Source organism: Sciurus vulgaris (assembly GCF_902686455.1).
Source record: "Sciurus vulgaris genome assembly, chromosome: 1".
In the NCBI taxonomy this organism is placed as follows: domain Eukaryota; kingdom Metazoa; phylum Chordata; class Mammalia; order Rodentia; family Sciuridae; genus Sciurus; species Sciurus vulgaris.
In genome coordinates this window covers 132,526,777-132,551,045 of record NC_136461.1, presented here as the reverse complement: position 1 = coordinate 132,551,045, position 24,269 = coordinate 132,526,777, and the positions used below count along the sequence as shown (strand labels likewise).

The 24,269-nt window shown below is 37.1% G+C and overlaps 1 protein-coding gene across 8 annotated transcripts in view; it reads right to left on the bottom strand.

Annotated features, from left to right (window-relative positions):
• Positions 1 to 24,269, bottom strand: part of RP1 (RP1 axonemal microtubule associated) — a 322,403-nt gene that overhangs the window by 10,180 nt on the left and 287,954 nt on the right. For 5 of the 8 annotated variants that reach the window (XR_013763185.1, XM_079136289.1, XM_079136285.1 and 2 more), the window contains 3 exons: positions 13,016 to 13,170; positions 8,562 to 8,640; positions 1,858 to 1,939 (listed from right to left, as the gene is read on the bottom strand). Coding sequence is in view for 6 of the 8 variants with exons in the window: in XM_079136289.1 (XP_078992415.1) it covers positions 1,858 to 1,939; positions 8,562 to 8,640; positions 13,016 to 13,170 (316 nt within the window). In the remaining 2 variants the exon portion in view is untranslated. Of the gene's footprint in view, positions 1 to 1,857; positions 1,940 to 8,561; positions 8,641 to 13,015; positions 13,171 to 24,269 lie in introns of those variants that run through there. The other 3 variants (XM_079136288.1, XM_079136290.1, XR_013763186.1) reach the window with 2 other exon arrangements.

Below are 24,269 nucleotides of genomic sequence, written 5' to 3'. Positions count from 1 at the left end.
TCCTCAAACAACCCTGAAAAATAGGCATCATTACTGCCATTTTACATAAGAATAACCTGAAGTTGTCTGAACTAGCTAGTAATGAGTTATTCAAATCTAGTTCTGAAAACCATCAATCTTTGCTCCTTTCACTCTTCTTTAATTAATTAAAAAGATTTCTTGCAAGGTGTCTTCTGAGAACTTGAACTTTGTAAAATTGCAATAACTACTATGATACACACGCATTTTAAATGAATGTGTATTGGGTTGAAAGAAGATCAGAGAAGTGTTTTAAATTTCATTCATAAGGAGCTGGGATGTGGCTCAGTGGTAGAGGGCTTGCCTGGCATGCAAGAGGCCCTGGGTTTGATCCCCAGCACTGCCAAAACAAACAAACAACAATAGAGTTATTAAAAATCATGTGAGGAAATAAATTTCGTTCACAGAGAATGCAACTCCTTATTAAATTTCAAAAGATAAATATTTCCTAGAATCAAAAACAGTAAAGTAAAATTCAGTCAGCCACCCAATGTGCTTCTCTGCAAATCTGATAGAGTAAAAATCACTTTAGGGAACAGTGATGTCAAACCATCTGCTAAAACCAGCACACCCAGCTCTCCAGCTTCATTCAGAGTTACATCCCTCCTCCCTTATCAATCATCAAGTGAGAAATCTTTGAAGATAAGAGATCTTTATTTTTACCTCTGTATATCCAGGACCTGGTATAGTGCCTGATACCAAATATTTTCATCTGCATCATTTTGTTCCTATTAATTCAAATTTCCATGCCATGGTTTGCATGAATAAATAGATGAATAAATTAATATACAAATTGCAAGGCATGAGTTCTCCAGATTGAAGGAACATGTAATCACATACATGTAACATCCTGAAACCTGAGTCATCACAGTATATGCAAGTCTTTCCCATGACCCTTAGGCTAACACTAGTACTCGTGTGGGAGGTAAGCAGTCCCTGCTGAGAGAGATAGGACTATCTTATTGCTGGGCCTCCAATTTCTACTCCACTTCTTAATATGGCAGGTGGTCAATGCCTGTTGCATAGGGACTGAACAAGTGGATCAACACATTCAAAAGCCTAGTTGATAATGGACAGAAAAAAGGTAAAATGAGCAGCAAATATACCACTATGGTAACTTTGAAATAATATTTGAATATTTACTACATTTATAGATTTAAAAACTGTGGCCTAATGGGTTAATTTTATAATGCCAATTTTTAGTGCATTTTATCATAAGATATACTTGATATTCTATATGTATCAACTCTGTAAAGAAGTAGGGAAGGTTTAATCTTTCTAATCATAAGATTTTTAAAAACTGGGAATCAGAGAGTTTAAGTGATTCACCTGTGGCCACTTGACCAAGAAATCACAGAGCTGCCCTTGCAGTTTGAGTCTCTTATTATTACTATACCATTTTAGTATAATGGAGTTCAGAGTTCATGCACATAATTTCATTTGAATTTAAATGATTCAAATGAACTAGGGAAATTAAGCATTATTCCTGTCTTACAAATGAGGACAATGAACCTGAGAAAAGTTGAAAGAAGTAACTAAGTTTATAGAACTAGAGGGACCTTAGCAAGTATTTAAGAAACATAAACAAAAACCTTTATTCTGAGTCCTAATCCAGTTTTCTTTCCATTTCAGCATCTTTATTCCAGAAGATAAAAATGTTGAATATTACAAATAGAGAACTATTAATGCTCCTAGGAGCAGCTTCCTGAGAAGAGAAGACCTTCAGCTTTGGTTTTAAAGGAGGGATTGATGTACACCAACAGCTGGGACCACACAGCTGAAATGAACTGGCCAAGGGAGCATAACTTTGCATAATTTTGCATAATGATAACTGCACACCTGTTGCATGGAAACAGCACCTCCTGACTGCTATCTTCCTCTTCAGACTTAACAACAACACTCTTGAGAAACCATCCATTACCTGTGTAAATTGACAAAGAAGATTACTTTAACTCTTTAGCACAAAATGTACTAACATTGTGATTTTATTCAAACTCTCCAAATGTTCTCTTTAAAGTACACTTGTCAGGCAATTTGGCTACAGAAATATGCACATCTAAATTATACCAGTAAAGAAATGAAAGCATGAGTGAGTGACCTAATTACTCAGTGCAGTAAAAGCAGAAGGAAAGAGAAGATTTCCTGTTAGGGACACAGGTTATCTATAAAGTTCAAAAAATATTTAAATACACATGAGCCAAGAAAAAAGAGAAGCAAATTCACATAGATATGCTTACATAAATACTGTTTTATTCAGGTATAGATGATTGATATGTTTGTTCAATATGGGAGGTCACAATCAATCATCATGCTTAATGGTGAGAAATTAGAAGTTCTCACTGATTACAGCTTTTGTTAGTGAAATTTAAGAAAGAAAGGGAAAATGGGAGGGAGAGGAAGAGGGAAGGAGGAAGGATGTGGTAGAAAAAAAAAACTGCTATTACAGACGACATGACTTAATTAAGACCCAAAGAAATTAAAGAAACTTACTGGAATTAGATGGAAAAAATGGTTAGATACAAAACATATAAATAAAAATCTAGTACATTTCTATTGACCAGCAAGAAACAGTCTAAAAACAGAAGTCAATGAAAGTTATTGTCAAATTGCTATCAAAAAGCTAGGAATAAATATAAAAAGAGTTGTAGTACAATTTACAGAAAACAATCTATGTTTAAGGAATGACAGCAAAACACCATGAAGAAGTAGGGCACAATCCCATATTGATAAGTAGGAAGACTTTGAAGAGATGTCAATTGCTCATAAACTAATGAGAATGTAATTAAATCAAGTTCACCACAGTGTTCTATAAGAAAATGAACAAACTCATGATCACATTTATGTGGGCGACAAAGACCCAAGAATATCAGAGGTCCATCTGAATTAGAGTAAGGTAGTGGGTTCAACCTGCTAGTTATTCAAATTTCTTATAAATCTGTACTAATTAAGGCAATACAGAATCAATGCTGGCATAAATAAATTGACTATGGAACAACTAAAAAGATTGACCTATACCATCTGTATATATAAATATGATGCACGAAGTCCTTGCTCTGCATAGTGGTGTAGAACTACAAAGCAAACTGCAAACAGAAATCATGACAAGCAATCTTAATTATCAATGGGGAAATTTGCAATTGCTAGTTGACTTTTAAAATGTTTCTTTCAGAAAATCAAAAACTCTCTTCTGTTAGTTAAAAATGTATTTGAAAATGAAAAAAAGAGTAACACTAATACTTAGTACGCAGTCATTTAAAACATCAAAAATTAAAGAGGTTTTATTTCTTTATGCAAAAAAAACTTGAGTAATTGACTGTTGCTTGCCTTTTTTTTTTCTGTCAAATAATCTACCATACAGAGTAAACATCTTTTCTGTGTCTTTCTAAATTGTCAAATTCCTTTTTTAGTTTGCATTAGTTTCCAACATTTTATCCTGCATGTTTTCAATGCCATAAAATTCTATGAGTACTCCTTTAATGAAAAGTTTTTATCAAAACTTTCATTCTTTTATTACAACCACTTTGCTTATTCATGATGTTCAGTACTCTCACTGGTTTCTGCAGGTTGCCTAATCACAGCAATGTCAACATACCTAAGACTGTTGAGTTTCTTCTAAAATTCAGTTTATGTTAGATTTGAATTTCACTTACATTATGTTCACTTTTCTTGTTTTTTCACTTTTCACTTCTTTGTTGCACTTTCATCTTTCAATTATAGATTTGTTATAAACTGCCAAATGGGTGCATCACTGATATATAAGAAGCCAATACAAGCACACACTTCGCTGTCTGGGCATGACTCCAAAACAGCTGTGCAGTGACCCATCCCCAACAGACTTTGAGAGAGGTGACATGATTGGTCATTGAACATGATGTGCATCTGTTAGTCACATAATGATTTGTGAACTGAAAATCTAGAAGCAAAATTTGCACTTGATGCAGTTACAGTTAGTTTAGGATGGTAACTGAAATTTGAACTGTGTGGGTGGGGGATTTGCATTGTTTAAATCATCATAACTAAAATTTGTACACACAGAAACTGAAACTCAAGAGCTGCCTATCTACCATAAAGGTGACTTTGTAGAGTATGTGGGTAAATATGGAGTAGTTTATTAACAACTTGATGGTACGGCAGGGCGCAGTGGCACATGCCTGTAGTCCCAGCAGCTTGGGAGGCTGAGGCAGGAGTATCACAAATTCAAAACCAGCATCAGCAAAAGCGAGGCCCTGCATAACTCAGTGAGACCCTGTATCTAAATAAAATACAAAATAGGGCTGGGGATGTGGCCCAGTGGTAGAGTACTCCTGATTTCAATCCGTGGTACTCCCCCCAAAAAAACTCACACATAAAAAAATTATATACATATGAGGAAAAATGGAAGTGAACTTTTTACCCTTATATCATAGGCAACAATTAATTGCAGATGGAGTAAATATTTAAATCTTAAAAACAAGATTTAAAATATATGCATGTGGGCTGTGGAGATAGCTCAGTTGGTAAAGTGCTTACCTTGCAAGCACAAGGCCCTGTGTTCAATTCCCAGCACCGCAAAAAAAATTAAATAAATAAATATATGCATGGGTATGTTTAAACATAAATACATTTATGTGAATATTTATCTACCTATCTATCCAATTATCTATCTGGAATACCCTAAGGGCAATGAAGATTTTCTTAAACAAGACACAAAATGTGCTCGTCATTCCAAAAAAAACAAACTTACCATGTTAAATTCAACTGCACTAATAAATTAGGAATTTCAGTCTTCAAAATGTACCATAAACAGAAGATACTGCAGCAGTCAGTGCTGGTTGCTCTCTGCCTTTTGACATCTGTGCAATGCTAAAGTCCACATTTGCAAGGTGACTTTGCAGGTATATGTGAACTATATGACTAATTTCTCAGTAATGAAATGAAGTCAGAAGTCCAGGTTCTATCTGACTTGCTTGAAAAACATTGTTTCTAGGGGCTTTCCTTCTTTCTCATGTGCTGTGATCAGCTCTGAACACAAAAGAGCATGTGATGCCATGATGGGAGAATAACAAGCTGGAAAGACCCCAGATCTCTCGTAGATGCTGCAGCACAGCCTCCGCACTGCACAATGGGGCTGTTACCTGAATATGAAGGAAGCTTCTATCTTATCTATTTTAAACTTTGCCGACTGCTTTTTATTAGAGGACTTTTGCTTTTACCATAAATATTACAGACAAGGGTATATATTTCCACATTAGAGGAAATTCAAAACACAATAAAAAGATAAAACAATGCTCACTTTCCCTAGAAATCATATAATGTAAATTAAAGCAATAATGAGATTCCATTGTACGCCCACTAAATAAAGGCAAAATTAAGTGTATGAAATGTTGATGAGAATATAACATGACAGAAATTCCTACACACTATAGATAGGAGTAAAACTCTATCACTTAGAAATAAGTGATTTGTCTTCTAAAACTGAACATGACCATATCCTTTGAGTTAGCAGTGTTTCTCAACCTCGTCACAAAAGACTTCATACAATACACCACAAGTTTTTACAAAGCACAAAGGTATCAAAATTATTTTCAAGGATGAAGACATTATTAGCAAAGCCTTTTTATAATCAAAGATTATTTTTTTAAATCAATAAATGATAAAAATATTCAAAACAAATACTTTGGGGTGAGTGTAGGAGAGGCAAATACAGGTAGAATGACTGATATTGAGAAGTCTAGGCTTCAGTTAGGGGGTGAATAGTACATATTTGAAAAACAAAGGAAAAATAAAACATAGCTTAAACTCTCTGATTGTTATAGCAATGCTTTTTTTTTTTTTTTTTTTTTTTTTTTTAGTTAAACATGAACAGAATGTAGGAAGGATAGTCTAGTTGAAGAATTTCAAAATCACATTACAAGGATTATTTTCAATTTTCCCTGAGTTTCAAATAGCCTAATTCTATCAGTCAGAGATGTTCATCAAAATTCCCAAGTATCCAGCCAACACCTGGCTCTAACCCCAGCCTACAACATCTTCCATCTCTCCATGGAACAGGTTTTCATGTTCTGGACTCCTCTTAACAAAGGCACAGTAGCACTCCGAAGGTCACATTCAGAATATTTATCATACTTTATTATAATTTAATAAAATTATTTCATATGTGTCTGCCACCGCTGGGCCTGCCCATGAGCACAGAGACCACCTGCATCTTGTTCACCTTCACAAGTTCAGCCTCTGGCAAAATGCCTGGCACATAGCAGCCCTTGATCAAGAGCTTTTCCACTGGAAGCCAGTCCAAGGACCACATCAATCAGGCATTTGTATTAAAACAAACAGAAAAGCATGCATATTTCTGATTACTTAGTACTCACTGGATCAGAATCTCTGGGAGTGGATCCAGGAGCCTATTTTACTTACTTTCAGATACCCAGATAATTCCTAGATATTCTAAAATTAAACAATGTTTGCTGCAAATTTGGTGTTTTGCTAAAGCTTTTCACTTATCTTATGCACAGATAAACTGCATTCATGTTAAAAGAATGATGTTGCACATGCCTTCTTTTTAAAAAATGAAAAAGAAAAACAAGCCTTGAGAATTTGCTAAAGTCTTTCGCATACCTGAACAGGTGGTTGTTAATGAATGTTTCACAGAAAGAAAAAAATCAATATTTTATAAGTTTGTTGCTCTCTCTACCGAAAGCCTTTTCTATGTGAGCAATTGGGTTCTGTACACATGTTTAAAATCACAGAGTTGCCTTCATTTTTCCTTCTGTAGTTTTCATTTTTTTGTATCAACATTATAATGCCTTCTCATTCAAGGGTTCAGTCCAACCCAAAAATAAGTCCCTAATTCTTCTCCCATCACCCAGGATAGCTTTCTGCCCTGTTGTTGTCTCCATAGCACCTCAGCTTTGGCTTCACAGAGTGTGGGTTAGGCCTTCTATGATCATTTCCTTCCCTCATCACCAACAGGAGGCTCAGAATCATTTTTTAAGAGTCTGTTTAAGCCTGGAATTTCCACCAACCACTCTGCTCTGATCCATGCTGAAGTCACAGTCCTCATTCTGATCAACCATTCTGCAAGTCCATGCCCAGCATGTGGGGGAGATCTGGGGCAGTGCAGGAGAACTCTGTGCACATTTCTATTCTTCATGAAAATAACTAAAGGCACAGATTCTAGTGTTACCCCTGTGCAGTGACTCCCTCAAACGTGACACACTGTGCAGTGACACCCTCTGCTGCCACACCCTTTTCAGTGACAACCTTGTGTAGTGACACCCTCTGCCATGACACCCTCTCTTGTGACACTGTGGTGACACTCTGCGGTGACACTCTGCAGTGACACCACTCTACAACAGTCCCACATGTAACAGGCAGTGTTTTATGTTATTCCCTCCTATATTCGGTTTTTCCCTCTGCCTCTCTCTAAGACTCTCCCCCATATAATCCTGAGCTTATTTACTTAAGTGTCTCTTTTATTCCTACTGACTTCTCCCTTCACCTTTCTTTTTCCATTCTCTTTGGGTTTTGTCAAAAACATACACACTTCTTTCTGAGATGGCCATTTTAAACTTTTCTGATTATTTTTAAAAAACATTACAGATAATCATTTCATTTATTTAAACCATTTACTCAATAAATGGCCATTAATTAAACTATCTATCCTGTCAAGCTCTGTACTAGGCCCTAGGAGGATAAAGATCAGTGATAAGTAAGTCCAGTCTTCAAAAGTCTAAATCTAGCAGAAAGGAAAAGGAATATAGGAAGAAACACAATTAATGGTTTTGCTGCAGTGATGTAAGTTAAAATATGTAGTTGAACTTACCTTTAAAGATTATAATTCCAGAGGCAAACAAACAAAAGTAAATCTAATAGTTCTAAGGAATTAGTTTTTAAAAAGATATTAACAAGCCATAGTTAACAGGACTTGGTTAACATATGTGTCAGGGTAAAATTCAGTGAGGGTAGGAAGGACCAAGAATAATCCCAAAGCTGAGGATTGCTGAGGGTTGAGGGATGTGGGGTGAGGGAACAGGAGAAATACATCTGTGAACACTGCCCAGTGAGTCTAGACACATGCATGCGCGCGCGCACACACACACACACACACAATCAGTGTGCTTTTCATTCCTAGGAAATTTCCCTCAGAATAACGTAACTGTCTGCTTTTGTAAGTCATGATAAGCTTAACCTGACAAATCTTTAGTAAACTTTTTTAGAATCAATTATTTTCTTTTTTTTAGGGGGAGGGGGTACCAGAGATTGAACTCAATGACACTCAAGGACACCACTGAGCCACATCCCCAGTCCTATTTTGTATTTTACTTAGAGACAGGTCTCACTGAGTTGCTTAGCACCTTGCTTTTACTGAGGCTGGCTTTGAACTCATGATCCCTCTGCCTCAGCCTCCTGAGCTACTGGGATTACAGGCGTGCACCACTATGCCCGGTTTAGAAGTCAATTATTTTCTAATCTTAGCTTTACATGATATGTATGTTTCATCTACCTTTTATATTATTTTTAATGAATTAGCAAAAACAACTTCTGACCAAGAAACCAAACCTTACCTGGACCGGTGCTATCATGAGTAATCAGAACTTTCCTCAATTGTCCAAGAGACACTGCCTTAATGGAAAATATATCAATCTGCAAAACAAAAAAAAAAAAATGAACTCAGTGACCAATGGAATAGTTCCTTTCTTTAAAAAAAAATGGTATTACTATATTGCTACATTACATGTTACTATACACTACCACTATGCTATTTTATTACTACTACGATAAAATTTCAAAGTTTTCATGGATAGCCTTTTCTACAATATGTTTTATGTGAGGCACACAAACATGGAGCATATAATTCTTGCTCTCCTTAATTATACAGTCTGTAAAAATATTTTACAGGTTTAATAACAATAATAATTCATTGGACCCTTACTATGTGACAAACTCTGTTCTAACTTTTTTTTTATATATTAATTCACTTAGTCCGCAGAACAACCCAAGAAAAGTGAGTACTTTCACTTTCTCATTCAACAGTGTAAGAGATTAATGCACAGAATTAAAGCACTTGTCCCACATCAGCTCCTAGTGAATAATGGAGCCAGGACTCTGACCCAGGGAAGCTGCTTCTAGAAGGCATCTTCCCACCATTACCACTCTGCCTCTCAGTATGTTATTTTTTTTAAATTAAGTATGTATTCAAATATATATAAATAAAAATATGTACATACAATTTTATTTATATATGCATATAATTACACATGTATGTGATTATATGTATGTAATTACATACATACGTATGTATACATATATATGTACATATGTATTTGTATATAAGTATATATCATATATAAATACATATATATGTATACATACTTATATATATACATACATAGGAAATTTTAAAATGGTGAAATAAATACAAAGTGTACAAATTACAAATGCGCACTCAATAAACATTCCATATAATTGTTGGGGCTCAGAACTCCACAGTCCGGCACTTTGGCAGACTGAGCACTTTTAACTAAAGGAGATTGGAAGGCCTCAGAAGCATCCCCAGAAACAAGTTCTTCTGCCCTCCAGTCCCATGTCCCTTCTCTCCCGAAGCAGTTATAGAAACCAGACTTTCTTTTCTACAAGGCAGGTAATGGAAGCGAGAACTTCTCTCCCTTAAAGCAAGCTGTAAAATCTGCAAATATTACTCTCACATCTCCTGCCTTTCTGTAGGGCTCGCCATGAAGAAATTCTCTGACCTACTTTGCTTCTAGAGAGGTCCTGTGCCACACTAAAGAGAAAGACATGCTTCACAGAGAGGCCAAGAAGATCTGAACAGACAGACCTTCCTAGGTTGCCCCCTCAGCCCATTAACATCAGATCTCACTCTTTTTGATGAATCATATTTCAACACAATTGTCCATTCATAATTAAATTTGAGAATAAAATTGGACCGTTTTCCCTGGGTCTTTGGTTCTTCCACTTATAGTTCCTGTGCCACATAAAATGTTAATTAAGTAAGTGCACTGTGTTTTTGTCTTGTTAACCTGCCATTTGTTATGGGAGTGGCTGCTGTGACCCTTATGATGGGTGAGGAAAGAGATCACAACTCTCCACCCCTCCATAAGCAGCAGAGCATTAGCTGCATCCCATGACCCTGGCGATGCCCCTTCCCACACACTGTGTACCCTAGTAGTATCCACTATCCTGTTTTTCAACATGCCTAATTAGTTTTGCTTGATCTGAAAACACTGTAAACAGAATAATCCAGGGTGTTTACCTCTTGTCTGACTGAGTTCATTCAAATGTGTGTAAAATTCATCTGTGCTGTTTCGTTCAACAGCATTTTATTTATTTTCATTATTAAATACTATTTTAAATGGTCCATCCATGTTGCTATTTATAGACAACATTGTTTCTAGAATAATACCTTGTACAGTGTTCTTGAATATATCATATTATATTTGCATTCATTTCTGTTGGGGAACCGGTTTCATATGCTCAGCTTTCATGGATAGTCTCAGTTTTCTAAAAAGCTTATACAAATGTACACTCTGTATGTGCAGTATGTGTAAGTTTATAGTGCTCCGTGGACTACAATGCTTGTTATTGTCATTCATTTAAAGTTTAGACTTCTTATTGTGCTCAGTAACACTTCATTATGGTTTTCATTGTATTTCCTGATTGCTAACATTTTTCATGTTTATAGGTGATTTGGATAGCCTCTTTTGTAGAGTACAAGGTCAAATGTCATGCCCATGTTTTAAATCAGGTTATCTGTCTTTTTCTTGTTGATCTGTGGGTGTTCTATGCACAGTCTATAAACAAATCTTTTGCCAGTACATATTTTACAATGTCTTCTACTATATAACTAGCCTTTTTACTCTCTTAACAGTTTCTTGAAGAACAGAAGTCTTTAATATTAAAATAGCATAATTTATCTGTTTTCCCCTTTATGCTTAGCACTTTCTGTTTCTATCTTTAAAATTTTAGTCCATAATTGTCCACCCATGTTCATAGCAGCCTTATTCACAACAGTCAAAAAGGCAGAAGTAACCCACGTGTCCACTGAGGGAGAGCAGATGAACAAGATGTATATACATATGAGAAAAGTTCTGTCCTATGCTACAATGTGCACAAACTTGAAGGACATTATTCTCAGTGAAATTAGTCAGCTGCAAAAGAGACAAATAACTTCATTTATATGAGGCACCTGGTCAAATTCATAGAAACACAGGGTAAAATATAGGTTGCCAGGGGCTGGGAAAAGGAAGAATGGAGATTGTTCTCGGATGGCTACAAAGTTTTAGTTTTGTAAGATAAAAAAATTTTGGAAATGAATGATAGTGATAGCTGTACAATGATGTAAATGCAGTTAATACCATTAACTGTCTATATACTTCATATCAGCACGTAAATAGTAAATAACAAAATTATATAATTATTTCAATTTTTAAAAAAGAGTTATGATAAATTTTATGAAATGTGTATTTTGCCACAAAACTTTTAAAATCTTAGTCTATCCCCAAGGTCATGAATTTTTTTTTTCTGTTATCTTCTAGACATCTTATTATTTTACCCACATTTAGACCTAATTTTGTAATGAATTGATTTGGGGAATGGTGTAGAAAAGGGGTCATGATCTCTTTTTTTCTTTAATGATATCCAAGTTACTATAAAAAGTTATTGAAAAGACAATCCTTTCCCTGATGCTGCACATCAGAATGTGGGAGTCGTTGCTGGATTGTTTCTCTGCTCTACTTTTTATGCTCTGTGCAAACTGACACTATCTTAATTACCTTAACCATATAAGTTTTGATACCTGGTACTGTAAGTGCTCCAATTTTTTTTTCTTTAAGATAATTTTGAGTTTCTGACTCTTTGCATTTCCACATATATTTTAGAATTAGATTGCCAATTTCTACTTAAAATAATCTTCCTGAAATTTTGATTGGTTTTGCATTAAAACTGCAGATCAATTAAAGAGAAGCCAGTACTTTCTAATATTGAGTCTTCTTATCCAGGAATACAGTTTTAATAATAACTCTATTAATTTATGTCTTTTTAATTTTTTTCAATAGTATTTTATTTTTCCACATGGAGGTCTTGACCATGCCAACCGTGCCTGTTGTGCAGTGGTCCCAAGGATGGAGTAACTATGGCAACGGGGCAGGAAGCTCTCTGTGAATGGCCCCAGGACTGATTCACTCTTCCACAACGGCTCTCGTCACTGCTGCTACGGTGCCCAGTCTGTCAAATGAGTTCCTGGAGGGATCCAGCCCCTGCTGCCAACAACAGCAGCCCCTAGAATGTATACTTCTACAGGTCTTCTCTTTCTCTTCCTCATGCTCTCATTCCTTCACTGCTGCCTCTTAGTGTCACCTCCCCTCCGGACAGCCTGAAGAACCTGTCCCGGCTCTTCTTTGGGAGGGTACACATGAAGCTCTTCACTTTTCAGGTGTGGGTTTTCGACGAACTCTATTCACTGGTGGGGTGGAATCCAGGCCCCATGAGTCCTAAACCTCTCCATAGCATCTCACCCCCTACTGCCACCTTCTGGTTGGCTTCTTGTTTCTAAGCATCTGTTGACAAATGGTGGAAGGCTCTGCCAGTACCAGGTTCTCATCTGCACTCCTTTCTCTTCAGAATCCCAGACTCTCAAACTCTAATTGACTGATAGCACTCCAGTGCCTTTCATACTAATTTGAAAGACGTTTTCTCAAACGTGTCTGGTTGTTCTTAGCAGGTTGCTCATTTTGTTACAAGCTTGTCTTCTCTATCTGGAATTTGTTTTGTTTTGTTTTGCTTTTTAACAGAAGAAACCTGGACTCACTTACAGTTGTATCATCTGTGGTAAAGTCCACGCCCACTCAACTCTAGAATAATGATATGCACACTAAGAAATGACCTCCTTGTACCTCCTAAGAGGTACCAAATGAGTATCGCAGGAAATTTGTGTCTTAGTTTTAGCAAAAGAAATTAGAGGAAGACTAGTGAATAAGAGAGTTAATGAAGATCTTTCCATTACCTGTCCACGCTGAAACCTGGTTTTGTTGCTTTTGGATTGATGAAGTTTCCGATTCCCTGAATCTCCTCTGGTGCCGATGAGGTTGACAGATACATTAGACTCTGTTTCTGCCCCTGACTTTGTACCAGTGTATATGCAAATTTCATAAACCACCACTGAAATGTCAGAAATATGATATTATCTTTCTTGTATTTATTTATATCTTTGAATACACTTAGATATTCTGTAAGGGAATCAGAATGTGTCTGAATGATATTTCCCCCAATTCCTTTCCTTATCCATACCCCCATTCAAACATACTCTTGGCTGCTTAATGTTTACCTTATTCACAGAGACTCTGGCTATTCCCAGAACTACTGTTTCAAAATAATTATTGTTAGCAATTATGCACTTTCATTAACCACTACACTAACACAGTTATTATGAGCAGTTGTATTTGGTGGAGGGGGAACCTCCTCTCTCCTAATTAGATGAAAGTGGCAATTTTTCCCCCTGAAGTTTGGCTGTTCTAATCACAGCTGGTCACTCGTGCTGCTACTTCTTGGAGATTACTATTCCAGTAATGGAGATTTTTAATAGCCCTCTTGAGAAAGAAAAGATGCAAAGATCCTAGAGAGATGCAAATTTAAATATGATTTTTAAAAAGAGTCCAGTTGAGGTTCTAGAAAATTATAATACACTACATTTGACCTCAAAATTAAGGCCATTTCTGAGACACTGTTAGAAATCACTAATTAGAAAAGAGATTTCTCTCGCTGATACTACTAATATGAATAGTATCTTGGGTACAGTGAGCACTTTGTATTCCATGATCCTAGAACTCTTTATAAATCATACTGTGCAATTGAGCAGTTGCATTTATAGAAATTCACATTAACATTTTCCAAAGAACTCAGACATGAAAATCCAACAAGTAAGAAAACAAGGTAAGTGAGAAACATTGCCTGTTTCTCTCATGCCTGACCTTTAAAAAGACAAATGTGGTATATTGGGAAATGGTATAAGCAGAAAAGATAAATCAGTTTCTTTGTGCAGTCTTACATATTCTAAAATACCCCAGAGTGAAACCCAGCAGAGTTTAAGCAGAAAATCAGAACACTTCTCATGAATTTAGGACAGCCAAAGAAATCTTTCAAACTTCCTACAAAGAAGAACTGGACTGACAAACTCTGAAACTAAATAGAATTAAATCAAAACTTTGGCTAGAATTCTTCATGGAAACAAGCATAAGGACAAGAATAATTTGATGTCTTTGTAGAGAAATCAGGTTTCTGCTTACTAGAATTTTTCTACTTCACAGGAATAATGAAATTGTACATAACTATGTTATGGAAAACATTGACAGACATAAAGTAAGACAATTAAATGAATAGTTAAAGTTTTTAAAAAGTACATACCAAAAAGTATTTTGGACACAAGCCACACATTTACAGCACCAAGCACAACACTTAGCCTCTCTTCAGCTATGGTTCCTCACCCTAATGCCTGCTAACGTGCACGTGGCCTCAAATACTTCCAAACATAGTGTCCCAGATGCTGCTATAATTGATTAGGTTACACACACACACACACACACACACACACACCAAAAAAAAGGAAATGAAAACAACATACACACAAGAAAACTTACTTTCCATCTAAAATTCAAAGGAGAAATAAACGTACCTACATTTTGAACAAAGTGGTTATCAAAGTTGAACACTTCATTTTTTTCTCAAATCACATCAGAAACAGTTACACAGTTTAAATTGGAAGATGGAGGAAAACACAACCTCACTTTCCAGGAGAAGCAGACATTTGCTCAAATTTGTAATGTTGACTTTATATCAATTATACTCCATAACATAGCTCACTAAGTATTTGCTATAATTTTACAATGCAGTCATGGATTCTTTCTAAAATGTGAAATTCAGAACAATAAATTCTATATCCAGACATTTTCATGATCCTTAAAGCAATATAAAATTCTAACTCCTCTAACTTAACCCAAAGGGAGGATTTAAAGCATGCTTAGTTAACATGTCACTTAGATGCACCCTAAAATATTACATGTTTTAAAGGAGTTCTAGCAAGCAAAGACTGCAGTGAATCCTTCCTTGGACTTTTCTTCTTGGATGTGAAATCTCAATGTTCAAGGCGTTGCTCTAAAGGCAGGACTAGCTAACAGATAATCATTCTGCTGTAAAAATGTACAAGGCTAACAAATAATCTTTACTCCAAGAGAGGGACACTATATGCATAAGGAGATGAACTCCTTGTGGAGCCCAATGATAAGTTTAAAATGTAAGTTAGAGAGAACTTTTAATTTGCTCAACTTCTTGAAAATGACAAGGATGGGTTTCAAGATGCCAGATTTGCAGATGGAAGAGATCATTTTACCTGAACATATTCAAAGGTAAGTACTATTAATCAGTCTTCCTGACAACAAATAATCATCCCTAAAGCACAAGTTTTAAGAAGTTGCAATTAATGTGTCTATCACCATCATTTAGCTAACAGAACCTGAAAGAGTTGACTCATTGACTTGGGTTACCTATGTATGTTAGACATTTCTGTCAACATATTTTTAATGTTCTTTTTATCATCATTGCTGCAGGTTTTTTTCTCTTTCTGACAATTAGTTAAGTGCTTCAGCTGCTTCTGAACAACTAACTCACTCTGACAGTCCTCCTGAAGGGCAGAATAAAATACTTGTCTTTCCGTTTGCCACAATTGTCATCTAGCTCAACTGATAGCTACACTACATATTGTCACCAGAGTTTTCACTTGCATCTGCAATGTCATTGTCTCCAATGCTCATCCTCCTATTTACCTATTATCTATTATCATTTCAACAACTTCTCCAACTCCTGTCTCTCAGGGAAAACCTGGGATGCGTATTGGTGTCAAAGTTCAGCATTCTTTTGTTGTTTGCTTTCTTTCACTTATTTATTCTTTGGAACCATAAAAGTGTGGCCTGTATAATAAGATTGAACATCATCTTATTAGTGACACAAAAATCCTTCAAAAATCTTCCTTGCAAGTTTATTTCCAAACACCTTTGTAGTCCAGAATTTTTTTAAATGTTTTTATTAGTACATTATAGTTACACATAATAGTGGGATTCATTTTGACATATTCATACATGTGTGGAATATAATTTGCTCCATTTAGTCCCCAGTATTTCCACTTTCTTTCCCTCCTTACCTTCCTCCTGCTGTTTCCCTTCTTCTACTTGTCTTCTATTTTTTTATTGTTTTAATTGGTGCTTTATAGATATGTACTAGATCAAATTTGCTGTGATTTAATCATGTATATACATAGCATAATTTAGTCAATTTCATTTTGTAATTCTTCTCTTTTACTCTCTCCTCTCTCCCCACTTTACTTCAATGATCTCCATTCTATGTTCATAGGATTCCTCCCCTTTTGGTTCCCTACTTTATTCTAACTTTCTCACATGAGAGAAAACATTTGACCTTGGACTTTCTGCATCTGGATTATTTCACTTAGCATAATGTTCTTCAGTACTACCCATTTACCAGTAAAGGCCATAATTTCATTCTCCTTTATGTTTTTTGAGTTAAAACAACAACAACAAATATATATATATATATAATTTTTATATTTATATATTTATATAAACATATTTATATATGTATATAGATTTACATACACACACACACACACACACACACACACCACATTTTCTTTATCCATTCATCTCTTGACAGGCTTCTGGACTGGTTCCATAACTCAGCTACTGTGAATTCTGTTGCTCCAAACATTGGTATGTATGTACCACTATCATTTGTTGATTTTAGTTCTTTTGGATAAATACCAAGGAGTGGAATAGTAGGGTCATATGATGGTTCCATTCCTAGTCTTTTGAGGAATCTCTACTGCTTTCCAAAGTCATTAATACTATTTTGTAGTCTCATTAACTATGCATGAGTTTACATCCTTGCCAGCATTTATTATCAGTTGTGTTCTTGATGATTGTGCAGAATTTTTGTCAAATATCTGTTAATATTGATATATTAGCCTCAACTTGGAGCATTAATATCTTCCTAATAGTATTCTTAATTCTTGGATTCTTCAGTCTCTGCTAGCTGCAGCAAACATGGAGCTTGAAAAAATAAGTTAAACTTGCTCAATACAGGAATATTCTTGAATCACAAAGATACACTCAAAATGCCACATGTCTGTCAGGAAGTTGGCTAAAATAAATTCCACTAATATGATTTTTTTTCACTGGAATGAAGAGGGGTGTGTAAAGCATTTGTCCAGAAATGACAACTTAAAATTTTTCTTCTAGTCCAGTTTGACTGCAGGAAATGAATAAAAGTGCTTAGACTCCTGGTTGGCTATTAAACCAGTAAAAGGTAGTTTTCAAAGTTCCATTGTTGACATTTCCATTGTTTACATAATAATCCACAGATGAAAGACATCTCTCTTGCAAAGTTCCATTGTTGACATTTCCTGAACTCTGCCTGCTTTATGGGCAGTCTTAGCATTCAAGGATGTTAACCTGGCAGAGCATCTTTCCAGGCTATAGCTATTAGTCATTATGAATTTCTCTAACAATACAGTGCTGGGAAAGAGCTGGTCTTCATTACTACCATCTCTTTTTTATGTCTTTCAGAATATTCAGTGTAAGTCTTCAAAATTTGGTTTCTTTGCTACAATGTCACTGAATCCAGTTTCTTGGTTTCCTTTTGAAACAAAAAATAAATAAATAAATAAATAAATAAATTGTGCTATGCAGGACTTATATTATTTTAGCTGTAGTTCTTATTTTCCTAATGGTCCAGCATTTTCTGTCCAGCCCTGTGGATGGGGGAAGAGCCCTGAACCAAATACATTTTGTGTCTTCTGCAGCTGTTTTCTTGGACCCTGTTGTCACAGCAGAAGAGATGTCTCCTAAAAATAAGTCCTAGAAATTCCTGGGGAGAAAGGGAACTGGACTTAGGATGAGTGGGGTTGGTTTATGTGATAGAAAAGAATTTCAGCATGCACCAGTCAGAGGCATGCACAGAGGTTTATTTAGGAAAGCCGATACACATTTAAGGGAGAAGTGGCATGATCTTAAGAAAGATGCTGTTTGGGATTAAGCAAGAAACACACATCAAAGGGGAATGGCAGGCCAGTTCCAGAGTGAGATGTATTTCAAGGTTCCAAGCTCTTATTTTAAAGGAAATTGGTAAGGCATGGATATGAAAAGTTAAGTAAGAATGATATTAGTCTGGTGATCTCAACATGGTTTATGCTGGTCTTGTTAGTCAGGGGTCCTTAGGCCAATGTGGCCTCCATCATCTGATCAGTAGATAGCCCTGGAAAGTCCCCTAAATTATAAATTTCTCAAAATATCTTATCTCCCTTTTCTTAATCTATTTATTGGAGGCATTAATGAAGAGTGAACAAAGTGAAAATGAATGGGTTTGTAGCTAACTTTAAGATATACAGATTTCCTAGGAATTTGGAAGTGCCTGGCCTAGCAAAGAGACTGCCTGAGGAGTGACAGGCCAGCAAAAGTTTTCAGAACTTCTGAATTAAAAATTTATTTCAAAAATAAAATAAAAATGTATTTCCTTGCCCTTCCTTCATGTTTTCTTTCTATAGATTTACTTTTTCTATCCTACCTCATTATCAACACCAGGTAGGAAAAGAAGGATGATCTTGAGGCAGTAATGCCAAGATCCAGAAAAACTACAGTTCATCTCTCCTTACTACTCCTACAAGCACTCCATTAGGACTTGTTCTCAGACCAGAAGAAGCAGATTAAGAAGAAACACTCCATAAAACCAAAGGGTTCCACCAGCCTCAGGGGCTCAGCAGGAAGTGTGCAGAAGCAGGTGGAAATTTCTCAAGACTTCAGTCCTACATGCTTCTTCAGCTCCTCACACTTGAGGGCATCTGCACTGTTCCAATTTTACTGCTAAGGATCCCTGTGTTGCATGTCTGAGTACTCATTTAGGTGGACCAGGGAGAAACAAGGAGAAAACTGAAACAAGAGAAAGAAGGAAAGGAAAAGAGATAGAGCAAATCCATCTATCTGCATGTTGTGGGAAAACTTGTTAAAATTAAAAACAAATTAAACCAAAAGAAAAGCTATGCAGTTCACAAAACTGGTGTCCACAGAGGCATAGGTTGTAGAAGTAAGAAAAGATGAGCTGGGAGGAGGAAAAGATGCAATTGTTTATCAAGAGGCAAGCATGGTGCCAGATTCTGAAGCATGACCCTAAATGGTGTGGGCAATATAACACTCCTAGAAACTAACCACACACACCTACCTAGGGTCAGGGTGCTAGGAAACATGGTACCAGTGGCCAGAAAGTGAAAAGGAGCATTATAGCTGAATGAATAACAGCAATTGGAAACGACCATAGAGAATCAAACAAGAGGATCTCCAAGGGCCTGGTGGTAGCCAAGAACAACCATGGCATCAATGGCCTCCTCTCAACCACTCAACCATTATATCACCTAAAAACTAGGCAGCCAGCACAAAGCTCTGCTTTCTGTCATTCAGTGCTGGAATTCTATCTGTGAAGAGATTGTTGTTCATCATCATTCCCACGAACATCAGGACACTATGGTGAGATTGTAACTGAGAATTTTCTGCATTTTTCTTTTCACCCCAATGGCATTAAGCCTCCAGGGAGTGGCACTTATTGCTTGGGAGAAGGCTGTTTTGGGAAAGTTCTAGATCAAAAAGGTCATTGATTTCTGTAACAGATTGAATGAATTTTAGGAGAGACATTGTGAAATTCATGACTGAATTATAAGAGTTTTGGTAAAAAATACTTTTTAAAAAAAAAAGTGAAAGACAAGTTTGTTTAATTTCATTTCTGTCCCCTTCTGTCTCCCTTCTCTCCTTCCCACCCTCCCTCAGTAATTTGGGGCTGGTTGATGGGCCAGAGAATGACTGAAGGTCAAGTCTTAAGGGAAGTCCTGCAACAGAGTCTTGTTGTCCCAAGCAGCCAGGAGTGGTGTGGGGAAGGTAACAGAACTCCCTCATCAACCCTCACCCCATGTTACCAAGAAAAACATGGAAATGACTGAGATCAGGTTAGAGTCCCGAGAGAGTGCATTCTTGGTTCCCATCAAAAGGAGCACAGGGTTTGTGGGCATGGAAAGCAAAGTCATGGTCGGACGTGAAGACATTGAGAGGGAGGATGTGACACTGAAACACCAGCATGATGAGATGCTTCAAGGAGGATCAGAGAAAACAAAGTGTGTCCCCCATACCAGGCGTCCCCCTCCAGATACAAGGATAATATCCAAGAGCTACCATGTCCATGTGCATCAGGAAAAGGTAAAAAAGAATTGATCAGCCTTTGACCAAAAGAAACCAAGCTTTATATAGGAAGTAGCTGACCTTATTCTGAGTTAAAATAATTAATCTTTCTACCATCAGTGGAAAGAGAAGGAAGCTTGGATTATTTTTAAATCAAGTTCATGGAAGTATAATTTATATGTGGTAAAATCCACTCTTTTAAAGTGTACAGTTTGATGAATTTTGATGAATATTTACAATTTTGAAGCTCCTAGAATGATCAGAAAGAGAATATTTCTTTCATCACAAAAAGTTTCCTCTTGAGGTGGATGGATTTTGGTCAGTAATGAAGAATGAAACCCCTCAAAGTTACACTTGTGACAATTCAAATCTATTACATACATAATGGTAAATCAATGCCATTATCATAACCTGGATCATATTTACAAACATTGTCTTTTTTAACAAATGTATAAGGAGTTGAGGCAAATCAACTATGTATAAAGTATATTTAGTATAGTTCTATGATTTTTATTTATATCTCATTTGAAGAATCACCTCCTAAAATCCTATGGTGTTGAGAAGTTTTTCATTCCCTCTGTGACCCATTTCTTGATGACCCAAGGTCAAGTGAAGGCTGCAGATCATTGATGATAAGATTCTATGCACAAAGTTACCTGGAATACAGTGCTTAAATAGTTAGACATCACGAGTTCACTTATAGCACTGAATTGAGTATTTCCCTATAAGATTCCCATGTGTGTCTTTATATACCCAGAGCATTAAGGATCAGCATATGTTTCAGAAGGAAAGAGCCACTGCTAAACCAATCTAAGATGTTAGGACTGAACATAGAAAAGAAATTCTGAGGCCAAGATAATGTCATTCCCAGAAGCAAAGACTCAGATTGATATATCATCCACAGTCTGATGTTTGTCAGCTTCAGAACATAAATTAGGTGAGGCAGGAAAAATTTCTCCTAGGAAAAATTTTTAGGAAGTTATTGCCCCCAAAAAATGTCCTAGAAAAAAATGTCCTTAGTTTAGGATGATTTTGAATAAAGCATAAGAGAATATTTGGTCATCCTGTTATTAAAACTTATTAAAAGTCTCCTGAGCCAGGTGTGGTGGTACACACCTGTAATCCCAGTGGCTCCAGAGGCTAAGACAGGAGGATTGCAGGTTCAAAGCCAGCCTCAGCATCTTAGCAAAGCTGTAAGAAACCTAGCAAGACCCTGTCTCAAAATTTAAAAGTAAATAAAAAGGGCTTGAGATGTGGCTCAGGGGTGAAGTGCCTGGGTTCAATCCCTGGTAAGTCACCTGAAATTATAGTTGATCTTTCATGCATGCAATGATGAAATCTGCAGCATTATTTGTAGCCCAAATTGACAAACCAATAAGAGCTAGCAAACTACTGCAGAAATATGTTTATCTGCTGATGGAGCATTCTGGTCTCCTGCTCCTAAATGCCATGCTTCCCAAATGTAGGTTTCCTATCTTTTCCATCCATCACCAAGGATTGTGTACTTCTCTCTGCTGGCTGCCCAAGTCCACTCAAGTGTGAATCATGTGACTGTGCTTCACCCAGAACTGTGCCTTTAACCAAGCACACATTCTCAGGCACTATGGTGACAAACTTGTCTCTTCATTTCCAACTTGGATCTTGTTCCCCAGTTCATCTCAGAGTCAACCCAGTTTCTGGCCCTTGAATTTGGTCTCTTGTCTTAGGCCCTATGCATGGATGGAGTGGGCAAACCAGACACTGACCCTCTCTAAGAAATGCCTTCCACCAGCCCATGAGTGATTGAAGAAGAGCCAACAAGGAGTTAGAATTAGTATCAAGGTCCCTTCATGCCAGACACTGTACCTGAAGGACATCCTAAGGGAGCTCATTTTAAAATATCCCCCATTCCCTTTAGACAGTATTACCCTGAGGAGTAATTCACTCTTTCTGTCCAACCATCCAAGATTTCTCAATCTGTTCTGAAAAAAAATCTTCATTTTTCAAACAACAAAGGAGTCACTTGAAAAAAACTTTCTTCCAGCTACATCTCTAATGTTGCAGACTTCCCTTCTCCTAACAAGACACCATTCAAATTTCATTGGGAAATGACCAATGATACACCATGGGCAAACACATGTGCTCACATGCACTCTCTTTCTCCCCTCCCCACTCTCTCTCTCCCTCTCTCATTCTCTCATTCTCTCACCCCCACCACCGCCATGCCCTGATGCCTTGTGCTAGCGACAAACACCAACAAACACCGTTACAATCTGAAGACCTCACCTCTTAAGTAGGTCCCTAACTGGAAGATGATATACTCAGGTCTTTCCAAATATTAAAGTTTCCCAATTTAGAGATGGTGGTATGAAAGTTTCTCTGGGCCAGCTAGCTTCCCAAAACTCTCCAGATGCAAATCACCCTAGGCCATGACCTCTTATTACCTTTTCCTTCATTCTGGGGGAAAAGATCTGGACACATTTCAGGTCCTACCAATCTTGAGTGACATAAGCAATTAATGGAAAAGTCAAGGAGAAGACTAGAAAGTCATAAACTTTTCATTTATGCCCCAATCCTTGCCATAGTGCACACAATATTTTTAGTCAATGCCAGTTTGCCTTTTTTCCTGGACACTTTTCTAATCGGAAAAAAAAAGAAATGCAATTACAAATGTTTGAGGAACTTCCCCAGTCCTTTATTTTCACTCATGATGCTCAAATGACCGATGCTCAAAGGTACCTAGGATAGTGGATGACTTTTCTGGAAGGATCTTCATGTAAAGGAGCCAGTCCTTCTGTGCACATGGGAGCCTGAGCCTGAGCTGCTGTGCACAGTGCCAGCTGCAGGACACTGCAGAGAGGAGCCCTCGTGGGCACCGGTTCCTGGGTAGCTCCATAGGCAGCGCCACTGTGCTTCCTGAAGACAAAATCCTAGGCAGTATTATTTGTTTGATTTAATTAATGGGCTGTTTTAGTGCTTTCTCTCAGGTTTTCAAGAATTAAGCTTTCTCAGCATTCATTGTGGTGGGATCCTGTTGATACAAATGGCCCAAAGAAATCAGAGCTTGGAAACAGATGGTAAATGAGATTCAGCGTTAAGCATGTGCAGACAGTTCAGATCCAGTCTGTGCTGAAGTTTTGTGGCCCAAGACTGTAGTTTGGGGCTGAATCTACATGTGTCTCTTAGTTGAAATATTTATCTTATTACTGAAAAAGGACCTCTAACCTGCAGAAAAGAAAAGAGGGACCAGGGTGGGGAAAGGAATGGAATTTCTGGCTATTTTATGACTGGTTACCAGGAAGGCTCCCTGGATCACAGTCCTGACCAAAGGTGAAAGATTTGGTCACTGAGAGGCCTGCAGAGACTAGACAGATAGGACAGAAAGGACAGAGGGCTGTGGGAGAGCACGCAGGTACTATCAGGCAATGTTGAGGCTGGAGTGGGGACACGAGTAGGGTAGAGGGCAAAGGATAATTTACTGTGCATTGAGTACATCCTGTCTGACACACATATTCTCTCCTTATTCTCTGACATGCTTCTGTGGAAACTGCATGGGATGACTATGATTCTAATTTGCCTGGAACGGTCTAAATGTGTACCTGTTGTCCTGGCATAATTGTCTCCAGAATCCTTCTTCACTCTAAAAAAAATTCCTGGTTTGGATGATAAATAATGTGATGACCACTCTAGAGATAGATATTAAACACCCCCATTTCTCAGATAAAGTAACTGAGACTCAGAAAAGCAGTCTCTCGTGCCCCAAGTCACAAAGCCAGGGATGGAGATCAGGATATGAAGCCAGATTCTGCTTTTCTGAGCCATGATTATCTTGTGGTAAAAGGGTCTCTGTCATCCAGAAGCCCACATCTGCCCCTGAACGCCAGTGGGTATTGGGATAAAGGCAAAAGCATTTTAAAAAGCTTGAGTTTCTTTCTTTCTCTTTTCTTTTTAAACTTAGTTTGGTTGTTATCTGAAACTTACTGTGGATTGTCAGCAAGT